The sequence below is a fragment of the Oncorhynchus masou genome, chromosome 25, assembly GCF_036934945.1.
Source record: "Oncorhynchus masou masou isolate Uvic2021 chromosome 25, UVic_Omas_1.1, whole genome shotgun sequence".
Classification (NCBI taxonomy): Eukaryota; Metazoa; Chordata; class Actinopteri; order Salmoniformes; family Salmonidae; genus Oncorhynchus; species Oncorhynchus masou.
Window position 1 is genome coordinate 38,907,124 of NC_088236.1, and position 20,985 is coordinate 38,928,108.

Consider the following 20,985-nt stretch of genomic DNA (forward strand, 5'->3'; position numbering starts at 1 on the left):
GAAAGCTAATGTTTAAGTTCCTTGCTCAGAACATGAGAACATATGAAAGCTGGTGGTTCCTTTTAACATGAGTCTTCCACATTCCAAGGTAAGAAGTTTTAGGTTGTAGTTATTATAGGAATTATAGGACTATTTCTCTCTATACGATTTGTATTTCATATACCTTTGACTATTGGATGTTCTTATAGGCACTTTAGTATTGCCAGTGTAACAGCACAGCTTCCATCCCTATCCTCGCCGCTACTTGGGCTCGAACCCGGAACACATTGACGACAGCCACCCTCGAAGCAGCATTACCCATGCAGAGCAAGGTGAACAACTACTCCAAGTCTCAGAGCGAGTGACGTTTGAAACGCTATTAGCGCGCACCCTGCTAACTAGCTAGCCATTTCACATCAGTTACACCAGCCTAATCTCGGGACTTGATAGGCTTAAAGTCATAAAGAGCGCAATGCTTGAAGCATTGCGAAGAGCTGCTGGCAAAACGCACGAAAGTGCTGTTTGAATGAATGCTTACGAGCCTGCTGGTGCCTACCACCGCTCAGTCAGACTGCTCTATGAAATCATAGACTTAATTATAACATAATAACACACAGAAATAGTCTTAGGTCATTAATATGGTAAAATCCGGAAACTATCATTTAGAAAACAAAACATGTATTATTTCAGTAAAATACAGAACCGTTCCGTATCTATCGAACGGATGGCATCCCTAAGTCTAAATATTGCTGTTACATTGCACAACCTTCAATGTTATGTCATAATTACGTAAAATTCTGGCAAATTAGTTCACAATGAGCCAGGCGGGCCAAACAGTTGCATATACCATGACTCTGCGTGCAATGAACGCAAGAGAAGTGACACAATCTCACCGGGTTAATATTGCCTGCTAACCTTTTTTTTAGCTAAATAGGCAGGTTTAAAAATACATACTTCTGTGTATTGATTTTAAGAAAGGCATTGATGTTTATGGTAAGGTACACGTTGGAGCAACGACAGTCCTTTTTCGCAAATGCGCACCACATCGATTATATGAAACGCAGGACACGCTAGATAAACTAGTAATACCATCAACCATGTGTAGTTATAACTAGTGATTATGATTGATTGATTTTTTTTTATAAGATAAGTGTAATGCTAGCTAGCAACTTACCTTGGCTTCTTACTGCATTCGCGTAACAGGCGGGCTCTTCGTGAGGCAGGTGGTTAGAGCGTTGGACTAGTTAACCGCAAGGTTGCAAGATTGAATCCCTGAGCTGACAAGGTAAAAATCTGTAGTTCTGCCCCTGGACGAGGCAGTTAAACCACAGTTCCGAGGCCGTCATTGAAAATAAGAATGTGTTCTTAACTGACTTGCCTCGTTAAATAAAGTTGTAAAAAAAATAAAAAAATGCCGTCCAAAAATACCGATTTCCAATTGTTATGAAAACTTGAAATGGGCCCTAATTAATCGGTCGACCTCTACATGACACTGAAACAAAATTTCCGCACGGGAACAATAAAGTCAGTAACTAAGGGTGATGGTTTTAATGCTCACACATGCACATACTCAGAATGGGCTAACCCTTTCCTCAACCCAGCATCACGCTCACACACACACACACACACACACACACACACACACACAGAAGTGTACTTTAAAATTGGCAGCGCCATTTTAAGGTACTGTAAAACCTCTATTAAACACTGAGTCTCAGATCATTGCATGTCCTTTTTAATAGCCGGGCATTGGCACAAATTTCAGCTTATAAATGCCGGGTCTCAAGGAATTGTTTATATTTCTGTAAATTAGTAGGCATCTTATCCAGAAAAACTTCCTGTACACTTTCATACTGGCCTCCCATGGGAATCGAACCCACAACCCTGGTGCCACAATTGCAATGCTCTACCAACTGAGCTACATTGGAGTTGAGGGTACCACAGGGCTGATATTCCCTGATATTCCCACTGTCATCTGCATGAAACATAAATAAAACTCTTCTGTCATCGTTGCCATAGCGCCACCAAAAGGAAAACACAACATCAAATTCAAGCTCTCCATGGTGAGGAAGCACAAAATAGGCTGGGTGTATGATACTGTATGCAGCCTCTGCAAGTCTGATCTGCAATGGATTTGTTATTATAATCTTTATACTGGTCATACTGGTCACAATAAATAGTGTGGTAATCTTTTTTTTTAAATTATTAAGCAAAAGAAACCTGTCTCTAATAAGCACTAATGTTGTTTCGTTTAATACCGGAGCTTCGAGTCACGCGTCGAAAATGCTAAGGAACTAACTTCGAAGCAGTGTGCCGATGCGTGTATCAGTTGATCAGAAGTACATCATCAATGATGTCCGAAGCTTCGTTTGATCACATGCTTTTTCAAACCGTGTGTTGCAAAATGGGAGATTCCATTGATTTCGCTGCGGTTCCCGTGCTTTCTTCGAATCTATGCTGCTTTCAAACTTCAATCTCTACTGAACACCGTAGAAGCATCAAACGAAGCTTCGGACATCATTGATGATGTACTTCTACAAAATTAAAAGCATCATACAAAATTCCATAGATTCCATTTTTGAAAAATAGTAAACTTGAATACAAAAAAGGGACGCATGATATATATATATAAGATGCAAACCTGGTATTCCAACTGATTATAGGCAACTGAAGCGAACGACTTACCATTGCGCCACGGAGTTTTGATGAAAACAGTACATTTTCTTATTATTTTTATGTTTGAAAAAAAGCTAATATTGGTGACTTATAGCCGCCACCTACAGTCTTGAACCAAATCTTGTTGTTTATTTATTGTGGCCACTAGATAACGGTCATATAGCTTAAAGCCATTTACAAACTAGGGAAACCAATTTACAAACCAATACAATGCTCTGATAATTGGCTGATCGCTTCCAACCCATAGTAATTCCCACCCAGTTCACCACTTTAAAATGTCTATGCAAAAATTTGTTATTTCTATGTAATGATCTACATTCCTCTCTATGACACGCACTCGCACACACACAAGAGAGTGAGATGTCTACAGTCACAGATGTCTACAATGTACAGCATATTTTACATGCTTATTGACGGAAACACTGTCCTGTTTCACTATTCTTTTGTCCTATTTGACATCAAGAATTGTAGTACATAAACTCCAGGGTATGTAAAATCATATGTAATCAGGGGTTTGAGATTAGTGCCTGGAATATTTATGAGTTTAGATATAGTTAGGCATCTCTCTGAAGACGTCTACATTACAGAGAGATGGATGTTGCCTTGGTTCCTGCTAAGAACATACCTAAAGAAGCCCAATGCTTGATAGTACTCACACATGCACTTGCACATGCCAGCACGCACGCACGCAAACACACGCAAACACACGCACGCACACAAACACACACACGCACGCTAGCAGAAACATACAGACGCAGAAACATGAGCCAGCATTAGTTCTGTAGTCTGAAATGTCATGGTTCAATGGTGTGTGGGCACACAGTGAGAGAGAGAGAGAGATGTATAGAGAGAGAGAGAGAGAGAGAGAGAGAGAGAGAGAAAGAGAGGGAGGAGTAGGGAGAGAAAGTGTGTGTAGAAGGGTGGACAGATAGTGAAGGAAACATGGTGAGAGAGAGAAAATAAGTGATAGAAAATTAATTCCCCAAATGATGGATGTCACCACTTCTCCCACACTCTGGTCACTCACACACACACACACACACACACACACACACACACACACACACACACACACACACACACACACACACACACACACACACACACACACACACACACACACACACACACACACACACACACACACACACACACACACACACACACACACACACACACACACACACACACACACACACAGGTCAGCAACACCAAGCCTCAGAGGACTGGAAAGCTTCCCTCCTGCTTTCTTCTCTCCTCTCCCTGCCAGTTGTAAGCTGAATGAAGCCCGTGAGCTGTGAGTTCTAAGAGGATCAATAGGTTTAACTCACTGTACACAGGAGGAGCAGGCACACACATAACAGGGTCAGGACATCCCACTGACTGACTGCCTGTGAGGGTGGGAGGGAGGGAGTGAGAGAGTGAGAGAGCGATAGGGAGAGCAGGGACAATAGCGCAGCGCTCCACTCATTTTCTTCCCCCTTTCCCTTCCAACCCCGGGAGCTCATGGGGACAGGCAAGATCTAGACATAGCGAAAGAGAGGGAGATAGAGATAGACAGAGAAAGAGAAAGAGGGAGAGAGAAAGAGAGAGGGTGACATGCCCTGTCACGCTAGTGTCGACTGCTCCCGTGCCGGCCGTCTTCCCTGTCTGTCAGGAAAAGGAATGTTTTCCGGAGAGATGAATCCCTGAACCCGTTCACCATGAGGATGTGGGACAGCGATTTCCAGATCCTCGCCGGAAGAATCCCTCGGAGAAAAGAGCAGCCGCCTGAGAAGCTAGTAGCTGATCCTTTGTGGACTCCTGGGTCACAGTGCTGAGGACTCTCTTCCATTCACACCGCTGAAGCATTACAGCACTGCTTTCTTGTTTTGCTCGTTGTCATATTTGGTGGATTTTGTTAATAGTTGTGTTTACCCTGCATCTTTTTTTGAGGATTTGTTATGCTCCAAACTGCTTTTGTTAATCCAAGCTGGGGTGGCCTTGCATTATGTAGTCCATTCATATTCCAGCTGCTGACAACATGACTCCATAAAGGCTGACTTTGTGCCCAACACTGGAATGACTAAGTGGACCTCCAGTGTCATTACTATGGTATAGAGCACAGAGCAGTCTAAGGGGCAGGCAGGCATGATGTTGTTTTGGGAGTGGTCACAGTGTGTGGAGGGCAGTGTGTGTAGATAGTCTTAAAGGTTAGAGGGAAGATTCATCACGCGGCTTCATGAAGCCTGGACTCTGCCACGGGGCGAGGGAGAGGACTATGATGCACCTCAGCAACTTCCCTTTCAGGAGGCACTCATGGATTTGGTGAGTGTGTGCGTCTGTGTGCGTGTGTGTGCGCGCGTGTGTCCAACATGGCGGCAACCGTTGTGGACATGAGTTCTGTTCTCCTGCATGTTCTCCTGTGTCCTATGTGTTCCCGCTGCTCTGTACCATTCCAGGATGGTTAGAAACCCCGACAGGCAGCCCAGTTCTACTCTGGGAGATTTATTGTTCAATGGGCCAGACATTTCCTGCCATTTTCTCCCACATAAGCCTGTGGAGGCTTATGGAGCTAGCTAGCCATGGCCCCCCTGCTTTGGATTCCCCCTCTGCACTTTTCATCAGCCACTTAAATAGAGGCTCCTTTTGGGATGTGGCTTTGTCAGGGCCATGACAAGATTCCCTGCTGATTGCTGTCTTCAAATGGTTTGTTATTAGAGCTAGTCATATAACAGTGACTCAATGTTTGGACCATAAGGGTCTCTGTCAGATTATTGACCCATACCTCAACACTCCTGCTTCCTTCCTGTCCAGTATTAACATGCAGTACAGTCTTCAACACAAACAGGCTTCTGCTTTTCTTTGTGCAATGACAGAAGTGTTCTGGAGAGTGAGCTCAAACGCTGGCTGTAGCACATGCTGTGCAGATTCATACTGCAGACATCATTTTGCTTCTCTACATGTGCGCAGCCAAGCATTGTCTCAGGTCAGGAAAACTCCATACAAGACAATGGAATAATTATATAGCACATTTTTCTCAATCAATTTAGAGCGAACACATGTATTCGGTATAGGTGGCCGTCGTGGGAATAAAACCTCTAGTGTCAGCTGTTGAGTTTGTCTAGGTCAGGTCACATGGTTAGGAAAATATGTACAGTAGTTCCAACTCATTGTTTACTTGATCAGTATTAGATTAGAGGCAGTGGAGGGATGCCACTAGACTGTGACCTTTAGAGAGGCCAAACCAGAGACTGTGGTTGTATGAGGGAACAGCTGACAGACAGACAGCGGTCCGGAGGAATGTTCCTATCTAATCCAGTAGTAGCTACTTGAAGAGAAACAAACTATCTCTCTCTCTCTCTCTCTCCTTCTCTCCCACTTTCTCTCTCTCTCTTTCGCTAAAACACACACATGCTCAATATTGCCGCAAGTTATCCTTTGATATCGCTAGCTAAAGTCACACTTCAAACTTGAAGTTGATTACTTTTGTCATACAGACGTGACATCATAGGGTTGCTGAGAAAGTATTTGCCATGACATGCTATAATTTGTGAGGGCAACTTTGATAGAGTTGACCTTGTCTGAAAGACTGTGTTGCAGATGCTTAAGGGTACCTCAAGATTTGAAAATACCAAGCCAGAAATTATAGTAAAATATTGAATTGTTTAAGGCTGTTCTTCCAGGAGGTGCTATCTAATCCTCATCCTCAAAGCCATGGCAGTACAGTAAGTAGGGGGATGTATAGTAGTGTACATGTAGGTGTGGGTCATAACACCCTCAAGCCACTGCTGCCTTCTATGTTTGCATCCCAAATGGCACCATTCTGACCCGTGGTGTAAAGTACTTAAGTAAAAATACTTTCAAATAATACTTACGTTGTTTTTTGGGGTATCTGTACTTTACCTTAGTGTTGATATCTTTTCCTAAAGAAAATAATGTACTTTTTACTCCATACATTTTCCCTGACCCCAAAAAGTATTTGTTACATGTTGAGATGCTTAGCAGGACAGAAAAATTGTCAAGTTGACACACTTATCAAGAGAAAATGCCTGGTCATCGGCTCATCCCTACTGCCTCTGATCTGGCAGACTCACTAAACACAAATGCTTAGTTTGTAAATGATGTGTGAGGGTTGGAGTGTGCCCCTGGCTATCCTTACATTTGAAAAACTTTTACTTTTGATACTTAAGTATATTTTAGCAATTACATTTACTTTCGATACTTAAGCAGATTTTAAAAACTTTTAGTCAAGTAGTATTTTACTGGGTGGATTTCACTTGTACTTTTTTCATTTTTATGAAGGTATCATTACTTTTACTCAGTATGACAGTTGGTTACTTTGTCCCCCACTGCTTTTGACCAGGGTCTATAGGGCTCTGATCAGTATAGTGCACTATGTAGGGAATAGTGTGCTGCTATTTTGGACATAGACTATGTAGGGGAGTTAAATAAGGATTCTTAAGCCTTTCATTTAGTCATGAATTGATGCTCATTATAGAGATCGAATGGTTTAGCTTTAGCAGGCTGCTCTTAATGTATGGCAATAATTTGGCATTGCCATGTTAATTGGTTAGATCATCTAAATGGGTAATCATTCCTCCTCAGAGTTTCAGTACACAAGTACCGTATATGTTCCAGTATAGTACAAACACATAGTACAGTACAGAGTTTCAGTTTAGTATAAATGTTTTATTATTTTTCAAACATGTGTTTCCCCTTTCATGGATAGTCTCAGGGGTTTGGTGGGATATAACAGACAGATTGAGTGACAACATGGCCACGTTGTTATGGTTGTCTGAACAAAGACTTTCTTCTCATTCCTTTAGTGATGAGCTGTCAGAACTCATTTTGACGGTGTGTCTGTTTGCTGCAGGGGGGACCGAGCACTGTTTCAGTCCCCATAGAAGAGGAATGCACCATCCATCCCCTACAGTGTGTGTGTGTGTCTACAGGTGAGCTTTCAGATGGATGGTGCATTATTTATCACTAGTCTTCAAACTTCTTGAGCTGGCAGTACTTTGGCACTGTTTCTCTATGGCTTTATTTATCAATCTAGCAAGAGGGCAATATTTATGTCTGGGGGGAAAAAACACCTTTTAATCCAAATAATCTAGTACATAAAAGTATAATAAAACATATACAAATTTGATGATATCATAGTAAATTCATGACGTGAATGAATAAGCCTTTTCATACTTTGTAAAATGTCTATATTATACTGAGCAAAAATATAAACGCAGCGTGCAACAATTTCAAAGATTTGACTGAGTTACAGTTGATATAAGGAAATCAGTCAATTGAAATAAATTCATTAGGCCCTAATCTATGGATTTGACATGACTGGGCAGGGGTGCAGGCATGGGTGGGCCTGTGAGGGCATGGGCCCACCCACTTGGCAGCCAGACCAATCCTAATTCGTTTTTCTCCACGAAAGGGCTTTATTACAGACAGAAATACTCCAGTAAGCGACCGTTGTTTGGTTAGCGATGTTTCTGTAGCACTCGTAGTTACGGAGTTTGCAAAACAGATGGCTACTGGATTGATGTAAATAATCCTGATATCATTCTGCCAGGTAGGCATAGGCTACTTTGTAGTTAACATTGAATTGAGAAGGCTTTTGGCAAAACCTTTCCGTCTCTACCAGAGGAATGTTACCATTAGCATCATCGCTAATGGCACACGCACAGAGAGGTACATGGGCATTCATGTGTCATTTCAGAAAGTTGCAGGAAAATGTTAATCACATGCATTTTGTGGGCAAGTGAATGAATGTTCTTATCAGTTCCATAGATTTAGTTGATTTCCTACTAAGTTCAATACATTTTGAATTTTGTTGAATTCCATTATAATGTCTGTATTCCGTGATTCTGTCTGCGTTCTCCGCAGAGCAGATTTTATAGGGAATAATGGCCATAATGTGTTGTGTCTGCCTCCAGCATAAAATAAGCTTTGGACTTCCATACAAAATGACTTCTTTACTTATTTTAGGTTAAGGAAGTTTGTACAGTAGGCATCATTCTTTATCACACAGCTATATAAGTTATATGTATAGATCCGTGTGCTAGAGACGAAAACAACGAGTGGTCTGTCTTCGCTCTGCTGTGTAACAGAGCGTTTACGCTATACAAACAGCACTCACCTAGCCATGCTATCCTCACCTTCATGTGGGTGCTAACAAGCTAGCATGCAAGCTAGGTAGTGTTACGTATCAACAGCTATTGCCAGCCAGTAGCGGTTGGAATCTATGGTGAGCTTCAAATGGTCACTCGCATCGCAATATCACAGAGGATTTGTATAAAGTCCCACCCTGTTCAGCTCCCTCGCCCATCCATCCTACATAGCTCAACGGTCCCCCACTCACTCCACTTCTCTCGCTTTCATTCCATTGAAAGTGAATGGGTTCCGATGTTTAACCGTGCGATGTGGTTGTGTAGTGTGAATGCACTGTAAGGGCTGCTGGGGAGCAGACATTTTCTAAGCACCACCCACTTGAAGAAGCTGGGTGGTGACATCAAAGTTTTCGAACCCAGAGGCACAACATCACGATACTTCCGGAGCAGACTCGACAGACCAGACTGGGGTTTGGGAAGTCAATGGGAGAAGTGAAAAATGTGTCCTAACATGCTGACCAGATCGGACACGTCGGGTGTGCGAGCGTCGCAAAAGTTATTCAATTATTGCACCCACACAGCTCGCATGCGCCAATGAGCGCCTGCGCTGCCAGGGGCTAAAATAGGACTCCTTTCTATTTCTGACGCAGATCGCGCTGAAAGTCCTGCCTCTCCCATCTCATTGGTTTATAGAAGCAAGTAACCATTTTCCATCACACCCTGACCAAACCTCATTGGTTATACTGACGTGGGTGATTGAAAGATGAACTGTTTTTCCGGGAGTCGTGGTAATACTATGAACGTTTAGATGCCAATCACCATATAAGTTAAAAGATGAAAAAGCCTGGAAGGAGGAGAGGTGACTAGAAACAATTCGGTTGGCCGTTTTATGTGTGGATTAATTGGCGGAGTAGAGGAGCTTGTGCATTTCAGGTAAAATAACTCAATGTTTATATCCCAGGACAAATTTGCTAGCAACAGCAAGCTAGCGAAATAGGACAAATTAGCAAGCAAGCTAGCTAGCTAAATTGCCATACATGTGCCCAAATTATGGTAATTGGTTCAGAGTTTGTTTTGATATTTTAACCTGCGTGTCGTGATCGCGATTGGTGTTGGGGAACAAAATAAATGTATGCACGATAGTGCATGATGGCCACGCGCGCAGCCGGGTTGGGTTCCGTATTAGGGAAACATTTTCTGGAATTCTGAAGGCAAAACCTAGATTCATGTCTTAAGTAGTCAAACCTGTCATTACTTAAAGTTTGCGAAAGTGACAAACTGAAACGTTTTCATTTTGGTCAAAAACAACTTTTTATCAAATGAGTGCATTTCAATATGTTTAGGTTCATTATTATTATTATCATCCTCATCTTAGAATTTTCATTGTTGGACCTAAAATTCCAGAAAACACTAGGAAATCAGCTCCAACTGATTTATATTTTGTAGTATTTTATGTCCAACAATGAAAATTCGAAAACAATTATAATAATAAACCCAAAAATATTTGCTCAGAAAAATTGGTAAGTATTCCCACTGTAACGTTCGTCGGAAGAAGTGGACCAAGGTGCAGCGTGGGAAGTGTACTGGACCAAGGTGCAGCGTGGGAAGTGTACATACTTTTATTACAACTAAACACTAAACAAAACAAAAGAACAACGAACGTCACGTTCTGAAGGCTACACAGAGCTAACAAAGAACAACATCCCACAACCTAAGGTGGTAAAACAGGCTGCCTAAGTATGATTCCCAATCAGAGACAACGATAGACAGCTGTCCCTGATTGAGACCATACCCGGCCAAAACATAGAAACACAAAACCTAGAAATAAAGAACATAGAATGCCCACCCAAAATCACACCCTGACCAAACCAAAATAGAGACATAAAAAGCTCAGGCGCAGGAATACCTAATAGGGGGTCTTAATACTCCACCCAAAAATATACAACATGCCATGAAAAGGCACGGGGACGAAGCCCAAAACAAAAACGTATACAAAAACACAGGGATGTAACCCAAACAAAAAAGTGAGGTTAAACCTCTAATAAAATACACGGACAAGACCCATAATAACAATACACGGGACAAGACTCGTAATAACAAGCGTACAATAATACACAGGACAAGACCCGTAATCACAGGCGTACAACAATACACGGGACAAGACCCGTAATCACAGGCGTACAACAATACACGGGACAAGACCTGTAATAACAAGTGTTCAACAATACACGGGACAAAACCCGTAATCACAAGCGTACAACAATACACGGGACGACACCCGTAATAACAAGCGTACAACAATACACGGGACAAGACCCGTAATAACAAGCGTACAACAATACACGGGACAAGACCCGTAATCACAAGCGACGCATAGACGCATAGAGTCAGTGACGCATAGAGGCCGGTGACGTAGACCTCCGGAACTTGTGCACAGAACGAGCAACTGTACCGGGGGATCCATGACATATACAAAAATAAGAATCATATGAAAGAAAAAAAATATGAAAAATATGAATCAAAAAAGTTATGTAATCATATGAATAATTATTATCAGTAATTCTCGTGCCCAATTTCAGGTACTGTAGTCTTATGAGGTTTAATAATGGACCAGCATAATCCTCTCTGTCCCTGGTTTCCCAACACTACCAAGCCCCTGCTGACTGAATGACGAGAACTTCACCCCCCTCATCTTGCAATTGTTTTACGGGATTAACATGTTGCTTTAGTTTTCCTCTTTACTTAGGTCTATCTCTTCAACATGAATATATTCAAATTCAGTCTCGATATTCAAGGTATATTTATTTAAAGATCTCAAAGTACATGTTGCGCCCTGAAGCCAGTGTTGTTATTTTCTGAGCGTGTTCTGTTGTTAACATGTGCTCTGCGGTACAATAGACTAGAGTATGTATTTGAAAGCCCCATGGCTCCTGGTCCAGTAAGACATGAGCACAAGCAGATGCCAGACTAAATCTGCCATTTACCTCCATGACAATAAAGCCTCACCTGGCTAGAGAGAGGCTGATTGGCTGTTACACAATCCCAGTTCACCTTGGATTTGGCACTCAGCAGGCAGGCACTCACGCACACGCACACACACACTCACGCACACACACACACACACACACACACACACACACACACACACACACACACACACACACACACACACACACACACACACATACCTACGTAGGAGAGTGATTTTTCATCTATACTCCTCAGACCTGTAGACAGGCAGTGCTATCTTTGTCAACAGAGGACGCTCGGTTGTCTTTGTCATAAGAGGACGTTGGGTTTAGAGCAATAGTTTGTCAGTTAGATAGTCGAGACTTCACAGCTCTCATTGAAGGGATTAATGAGTGGCTTAGTGTTACGTTGGCAGACTCACTTTTCATTTGTCACAAACACATTTGTCGCCATAGTGATTTTTTGGGGTTGGACTTCGGAGAGCTAATTACTGTTCTTGTCTTTCTCTGCCGATGTTCAATATTATTACATGGCTATAAATACTTGAAGACAGAGCATTAGTTTCAGGAACAGAGTTAATGTGGGAATAATAACATTATTGTAGCTGGCACTGACAATTTGACTCAATCTAAAGGCGTTTTCATCATGCATCACTATTTGTCATGTCATGTTATTACCATTTTTGTGGGCTTGGGTCTGAGCACTCTAATAATGGGAATGAAATTAACATTGTATGTGGATTTCTATTTGCAGAAATATGAAATAATCAGAAATGTAACAACAGCTGCAGTGTACCTACAGTAATCATATACAGTGAATCCTAATACACTTTGATGTACAGAGCGAGGAGAGGAGAGAAGAAATGTGAGGTATATTTTTAGATACTGTACCATGGTACAGTAGGAGTTGAGATGGAGCTCTGCGCTTTATTTGCTCCCAGAGGTATTGGCACTGTGAGGCCTGAAGAATCAATTCAGACAGGTGGTGAAAGTGGATGAAATTAGCTGCTCTCTTTCTCCCCAAGAGCTCTCTTTCTCCCCATTTAGTCTTGTGCAGGATCAAATAGTGTATACCCAAACTTAGAGAAAATTGACTCACTCTCAGTTACTTTGCTGCGACCCGAGGTGGAGGTTAAGAAAATTGGCTTTTGGTGACGTTGTAGTGCTGCCAGAATCGCATCCTTCTGGAGGCAAAGCCATCACTCAGTGTACCCATAGGACCAGCAGAGACGATAGAGAGAGACGAGAGAGAGAGAGAGAGAGAGAGAGAGAGAGAGAGAGAGAGAGAGAGAGAGAGAGAGAGAGAGAGAGAGAGAGAGAGAGAGAGAGAGAGAGAGAGAGAGAGAGAGTGTGTTGCTGACGCCTCTCCTGCAGCATCAATCTCTGTCATCCTGCCGTGCTGCCTGTGATACACAGATCTTTATTAAGGTGGGCTATATAGAGCCAGACTGGGGGGGAGGCAGTCTGCTGCAGAGCTGCATGGGGGCAATAGACAGCTTGTTGGAGAAGTGTGTGCGTGCCGTATGCATGTGTTGCACATAGTGATGTTCCATGGAAAATGACTGTTCGTCTGGATAGGAAGAGCATCAAAGCAGCATAATACTGTGCCATTTCTAAACAATAAAATACTTTCCTTGTTACTCAACAAGCTACTCACCGTCTATACAGTAACTGTTGTTTGCACATTCACAGCTTGTTTTGTGTCTTTTGGTAGAGGAGTGTTTCATGCTGGGGAGTGAGTCAGTCAGTCAAAGCTGGCATTAGTCTTCTTACCAGATGTGAAGCTCGTCGTTCTCAGGATGTGCTGTTTTCTCCTCCTTAGCCCTCACACACACCTTTTCTCTCACTCTTATTTCACTCACACACACACACACACACACACACACACACACACACACACACACACACACACACACACACACACACACACACACACACACACACACACACACACACACACACACACACACACACACACACACAGAGCTTAAGTCAAAGGAGGTGCAGTGAGCCATGGCTGGAGATAATGTTCCCTTTACTCACGATAAACCAGCAACAGCCGAGGTCTAATGACTCATCCAGCACCCCAGATCTGCATCTTTTTTTATGTGTGTACGTTCGTGTGTGTGAAAGTGAGCATTTATCAACCATTGTACTGGACAGAATATGTGCTTGGCAGGGCCAGTTCCTTTGAGTAACCATGTATCACTTTGTCTGGCATCCACTGTCAGATTCAATGCTCAGTATATTTTCCTTAAAACCTCTTAGAGGTGAGGGTGCGTTTTAGCATTACTATCATAATTTATTGTAATTTTTTAACTAGGCAAGTCAGGTAAGAAAAAAATCTTATTTTCAATGACGGCCTAGGAACAGTGGGTTAACTGCCTGTTCAGGGGCAGTTACGGTGACAAGTCCACCGCTCTAACCACTAGGCCACCCTACTGCCCTGCTGTATTGCTCACATACACATATTTAGCAGATGTTAATGTGGGTGTAGCGAAATGCTTGTCTTCCTGGCTCCAACAGTGCAGTAGTATCTAACAATTCCCAACGATACACACAAATCTAAAAGTAAAGTAAATATATACAAATTAGGATGAGCAATGTCGGAATGGCATTGACTAAAATACAGTAGAATACAGTATGTACATATGAAATTAGTAAAGCAGTATGTGAACATTGTTAAAGTGACTAGTGTTCCATTATTAATGTGGCTAGTGATTCCATGTCTATGTCTATAGGGCAGCAGCCTCTAAGGTGCAGAGTTGAGTAACTGGGTGGTAGCCGGCTAGCGATGGTTGTTTAACAGTCTGTTGGCCTTGAGATAGAAGATGTTTTTCAGTCTCTTGTTCCCAGCGTTGATGCACCTATACTGACCTCATCTTCTGGATGGTAGCAGGGTGAACAGGCTGTGGCTCGGGTGGTTGATGTCCTTGATAATCTCTGTGGCATTCCTGTGACACCGGGTGCTGTAGGTGTCCTGGGGGTGTCGTGGAGGTGTCCTGTAGTTGTCCTGGAAGTGTTCTACAAAGACACCATACTTCCCTCTATGATGATATAAAAACGTTTACATTCATTTTCGATAATATCGATATAGAATAATTAGGTACAACAGTCCATTTCACCTCTGTGACGCAGCAGGAACGTGCTGAGAAGTGACAATATGCACGTGGAGAGGTATACACCCATTAAAAACCACTTAGCACCTTGAGTGATGGAGTAGCCACTATTAACCACGAAAAATGAGTGATGTAGGTGAAAACAGTGGCAGTGATGGCCATGGAGAAGGAGCAGCTTCCAATTAAGAAAATATTGATAAAAAGGGTTCAACTGTTTCAGTAATTTGGAAGTGGTTTGGCTTTTTGAAGTCCGACAAAGAGCAGAGCAATGTTCGGTGCAAATTGTGCCGTAGACAGGTGGCTACGAAGTAGCATGTGAAGCAAAATCAACATCTGAAGCAAAATCACTCTTTGAAACATGCTGGAAGTGTGAGTTTGCGCCACGGTATTGATAAACTCTCCTCAAGCACCAGCCAATCTAGGGATGTTCGCCCGAAGCAGTCAACACTGGCAGCATTTATGCCCTACAAGCAAACATCGAAAAGACAAAGAAATCACAAATGCTATTATGCATTGCATTTTTATGGACATGCTACCAATTAGCACAGTCAAAAAGGAAGGTTTCAAGGGGCTTATCAAATTAATTGACCCCAGGTACCCCTGGCCGCAAACATGGAACAATTTTTCTTGTTCGTCATTGAAAATAAGATTTTGTTCTTAAATGACTTGCCTAGTTAAATAAAGGTAAAAAAATTAAAAATAAAGGTATAGAATGACATATTTTTAATTTGTCAGCACAGGGATTTGATCTAGCAACTTTTTGGTTACTGGCCCAACGCTCTAACCACTAGGCTACCTGCTGGTTACTGGCCCAATGCTCTAACCACTAGGCTACCTGCCCAGTGGTTTGTTCAGGCATTAGGCATTATTGAGTCTGAAGCAGATATACACCTTTTAAACATTACTTGATTAATATCGTGATAATTATCGTTATCGTACGAAAAATGATTTTACATATCACCCAGCCCTACACCATAGACCATATGCACTATTTGACTGTCAGGTTGTCATTCTAATCATTTTGTCTGCAAGGCCTTTTTAATGCATGTCCCTGTACTTACTATTGAGATGTGTGCAGCCATCCTCACACAGAAGAGAGCCACTGCGACTGCATAGCCCCAACCCTCACATCCATTTTATTGAATTCCCTCTGCTCTGTTTCCCATGTATCCCCAGTAGCAGAGGTAAGATAGAGCATTCAATCTTCTGTATCTCTCTGGAACATTTGGAACACAGCAGTCAGATCAATAAAAATGCAACCCCGGTGTCAGAAATGTCAGAGGAGAGTAGAGATGGCCGCAGGTGGTTCATGACTAAATTCACCATGAATCAGATCTATCTTTTCTATCTCTGTGTCTGAACGGTTGAACCTCTCAGAGCAGGGGCACAGTAGGCTGGCAGGCTGGCAGCATGTCACCTAACAGCATGACACCTGCCCTCTGCCCAGAAAGGGATTGGAGATAGACGTGGCAAATACAAATATGAGCACGATTAGAGATTAAGCTCCTCCTTAACCCAGCCTTACAGTAAAGGTGCTACAGCCTAGTTGTCTGGTATCTGTTCATACCATTAGTGAGTGTGAGGTCAGAGATCTGGTGCTGTGTCCATGCGTACGTCACCATTAGACCCCAACAATGGCCATCGGATCTAATCAGACAGGCCTTTCCTGCTGGAACAAAAAAAAAAAACACTGAGACCGGTGGCCAATAGCAGTCACACCTCGCTCACAAAATAAACAGATGTAATGAAACAAAAGCGTTGATTTCATTGACTTTGAAAAGGCTTTGACAGTATAGACCGAGAGAAGCTGTGGCACAATACTGTGGCACAGTATGGCACAATATGGAATCCCACCCAAATTCATCAACATCATTAAGCACACCTACCAAGGAATGCAATTTCAAGTCTATCATGAAGGAAGTCCAACAGAAAAGTTCCAAGTCCTTAATGGCATGCGGCAGGGCTGACTTCCCTCTCCCTTCCTCTTCCTTCTTTGCGTAAACTGGATCATAAAACAAACAACCAACAATCAAACCGGTATTCAGTGGAGCCTGACCGAACAGCTAGAGGATCTAGACTTGGCTGATGATTTTGTACTATTAGCACACACTCACCAGCAGATACAGAAAAATCCCATACTCCAAAACAGCGATTCTCAACTGGTGGGTCGCAACCCAAATTTGGGATGCGGGAGGTTTTGAATGGGTCTGAGAGAAAAAAATCTAAATATATCTATATTCTGTTAATAATAAATACTCCTGTAATGAACTTGGATGACTTAAACCAGGTAGAAATTATAATGAACTTATATTTTGTAACAATTTATCTTTTTTCTTCAATCACAGTATTTTCAATATAGAATTATTAGAAGCGCTATTTAGCGTATTTGTTTGATTTTGTGGTCTCAAACCAATTGAGTTTAACATTCCTCATCAAGAATATGGGCAAAATTGAATTATTGACAATGAAAAAGGTGGGACTATCGTTGCTGGTACATTTACTATCAATATAGCATTAAACATAGTTTTCCAGATTGCATTTTGGCAACAAAAAATGGCAGTGTGAATATTAGATCGCGACTGAGACAACCTTGTTGAAATTGGGTCCTGAGGCAAAACCAGTTGAGAACCATTGCTCTAGAAACAATAACAGCTACGTTGGACTTGAGATCAACCTCCCGAAAACCAAAATCATGAGGATCAAGAATAAAAACAACACACGCATAATCATGGGAAACAACCAACTAGAGGAGGTAGATACATTCACCTATCTACAGTAAGTAGTGTTACGGAGGGACAGATTAAGATATCAAAGCAAGAATTAGTGAAGCAAGAACAGCATTCAACACATTGTTCTGTACGGATCTGATGCATGGAGAACCACCACTGACACACTGAACAAATCACAAGCATTCCACAACCACTGTCTCAGGCACCTTCTGGGAGTCCACTGGCCAGATATCATCAGCAACATCAAGCTGTGGGAAACTACTAAACAAGAACCAATAGCAGAACAACTCAAGAGGAGAAAGTAGAGTTGGATAGGTCACACACTCGCAAAAGGAGAAGACCTAGAACTATGTGGAGACGAAGCACAGAGCAAGCGATTAAGTTTGTGGGTCTGACATGGCAACGCCTGGAGAGGAGGGCAAAAGACCGAAAGGGATGGAGGCGATCCATCAATAACCTATGTTCCTCAAGGAATACAAAGGCCTGAGTAAGGAAGTACTAAAACAAAAAGGTGTGATTATTCTACAGGAGAACAATCCTGGGCACTGACCTGGGGTTATGTGAAGTACATGAACCACACAGTTCTGAGTAGTTAGAACATTCTGGAAAATATAAAGACATCCTATAGCCGGTATCCTAACCAGGATTTCTGGAAAACCTGGGAATTTTTTGGAAAGTTACAGGAATTTTGCAACCCAAGCTGAGTCAAATCAGAGCAAAGCAGAACATTCCAAACAATAGGCCTACTGGTCATCCCTCTTGTCCCGGCCCTTCAGGGTAGGTGGCTTACTTGTTTGTGAATGTAGGTAATTTGGGAACCGAATGAGAACAATGGATCGTTCAGCTGATCTGTTATACTGACGTCTGTATCGTCCGATTGTTTCTATCCGTTGGCCTGAGTGTTACATCACTGGGCTAATCACGTTAGGATTCACCTGCAGAAAATGTTTATGAGAACAACAACAATAGAGGCCTATTGCTTATGACGAACAAGGTGATTAGGATCAGTGTGATGGCAACAATGGACGGAGTAGCTTACCTTGGCTTATCATCAGAGAAGGAGTCCGCGCCAATGACGTGGACGTCGATTAAGGCAACCCCCCCGAACTGCTTTTATTCGGAGGGGTTTGGTTAAATGCGGTAGACACGTTTCGGTTGTATGCATTCAGGTGTGCAATGCCCTTTCCCTACCTTTCCCTCAAACACGCAGACATGATATGTCCATAATACAGCACCAGTGGGCTAATGCTATAATCAGGTACATAATTATTGGCACCCTTGATAAAAATGAGCAAGAAAGACTGTATAAAATAAATGATACAAATAGTGAGACATATTGTACTGTATGCTCAATTAACAATATATATATTTATACTAATACAATTGCTCAGCGAAATAGATTTTTTAAACAAGTGAAAAAAAATCTCAAAAAGATATGGGTCAAAACGATTGGCACCCCTGTTTTCAATATCTTTCAGTCCCTCAATTTGTGTGGATAATGGCACTGAGCCTTTTTCTAGAATGTTTAATGAGATTGGAGAATGCTTGGGGAGGGATCTTAGACCATATCTCCATACAGAATCTTTCAAGATCCTTGATATCCTTTGTCTGCGCTTATGGACGGCCCTCTTCAATTCAAACCACAGCTTTTCAGTGGTTTTTTAAGTCCGGAGACTGAGATTGATGGCCATTGTAAAATGTTGATTTGGTGGTCAATTAACCATTTATTTGTGGATTTTGATTTATGCTTGGGGTTATATTCGGGACCTTGTAGCCAAAAAACCTGGTTACTTCTGCCAGGAGGCTGAATTTTGGCCGCAAGTGGATCTGCACTGGAGAGCTCTTCTTTGTATATACCTTTTCAACATCATTCACACCCTCTTAAGCCCCACAGATATCTTTAATGATTCACATGCGAGTAAGTAAGTGTAGTAAAAAAAAACAAAGACTTCAAGACAAAAAGTGGTGAAAGTAGTAGCCTACAATAAGGAAAAACTCAGGGTAAAAACACACACTATCTTGTCCTTGGCCTATATCCTCATCTGACTCTAATGCAGGTCATGTTGTTCTTCACATTATTGTGAATACAGAAGGATACAGAAGGTACAGTACAATGAAATGGTTACTTGCATATTTGCATAGCAGCAATATCAAAAATAGAATTTGTATTCTATAATCACTTTATAATTATTAGATCATGCTTACCCAGACACACTTGTCTAAATTGATGGGTCATGTGAAATAAATGATATAACCACTCCCCATTCACATCTAGCAAAGTGGATGGGTCACTATTGTCTGGACATGTACGTACATATTTTCATGAAATAGAATAGATCACCTCAGACACACCTGGCTAACTTGATGGGTCACGCAATCAGTCTTTTGTTTAGACATGTAGCTAGCTAGCTGAATAATGAACCACAATCCCAACCCATACTACTTGCGATACAAATGAATTGTCATGAAATGAATCTTCAGCTCGTTAAAGCTAACCAACTAAGTGCAATATTAGCTAGCTGCGAACAGCTCATTCCATTTCATCCAACTCACTGTCATATTCAAAGAGATGCTCTCCACTCCTCAATTTTGCAGCGTTGGTGATTGTGCCCATTGGAGACGCTTCTTCTTGTTTTTAGCTGATAGGAGTGGAACCCTTTGAGACTGCAATAGCCCATCTGTGGACCGACGACTTGTGTGTTCCGAGGTGCCGTTCTGTGCCATTATTTGTATGTTTGAGGTCCGCCTGTTGGCTTGCATGATTCTTGCCATTCTCCTTCGTGCTTCTTTCATCAGCAAGCTGTTTTTGCCCACAGGACTGCTGCTGACTGGATGTTCTTTGTCTGTCGTACCATTCCCGGTAAACCCAAGACACTGTCGTGTGTGAAAAGCCCAGGGGGACGGACGTTTTAGAAATAATGGATCCAGCGTGCCCGGCACCGACAATCAAAGTTGCTTAGGTCACTTATTTTAACCATTCGTTCCATTTTTTCCCCTTCATTTAAAAAAGAAATTTAACATTTATGTAACGAGGCAAGTCAGATAAAAACACATTCTTATATACAATGTCGGCTTACCCCGGCCAAACCCGGGCAACACTGGGCCAATTGTGCACCGCCATATGTGACTCCCAATCACAGCCGGATGTGATACATCCTGGATTCAAACAATATCGCAAGCCACCACCACGTGACTCACTGCCTGTAGGAGCGATACATTTTTGTGAATGGGGTGGTGTACCTAATAAATTCTCCGGTAAGTGTACAGTATATAGCTGTGTTACACTTAGAATTACATATTAAAACTCGGGTGTTTTTTTATTTTTTTTTATTTCACCTTTATTTAACCAGGTTGGCAAGTTGAGAACAAGTTCTCATTTACAATTGTGACCTGTATTTGATGGTGTGACATCACAACATCT

General features: G+C 42.1%; 1 protein-coding gene across 2 annotated transcripts in view; it reads left to right on the forward strand.

Annotated features, from left to right (window-relative positions):
* Positions 1–20,985, forward strand: part of LOC135514298 (3',5'-cyclic-AMP phosphodiesterase 4D-like) — a 267,081-nt gene that overhangs the window by 180,427 nt on the left and 65,669 nt on the right. Inside the window, exon 1 of one of the 2 annotated variants that reach the window (XM_064937681.1) lies at positions 4,215–4,962. The exons of the other annotated variant lie outside the window; for it this stretch is intronic. Coding sequence (XP_064793753.1) covers positions 4,877–4,962 — 86 coding nt within the window. The 5' untranslated portion in view covers positions 4,215–4,876. Of the gene's footprint in view, positions 1–4,214; positions 4,963–20,985 lie in introns of those variants that run through there. 2 annotated transcript variants of the gene reach the window in all.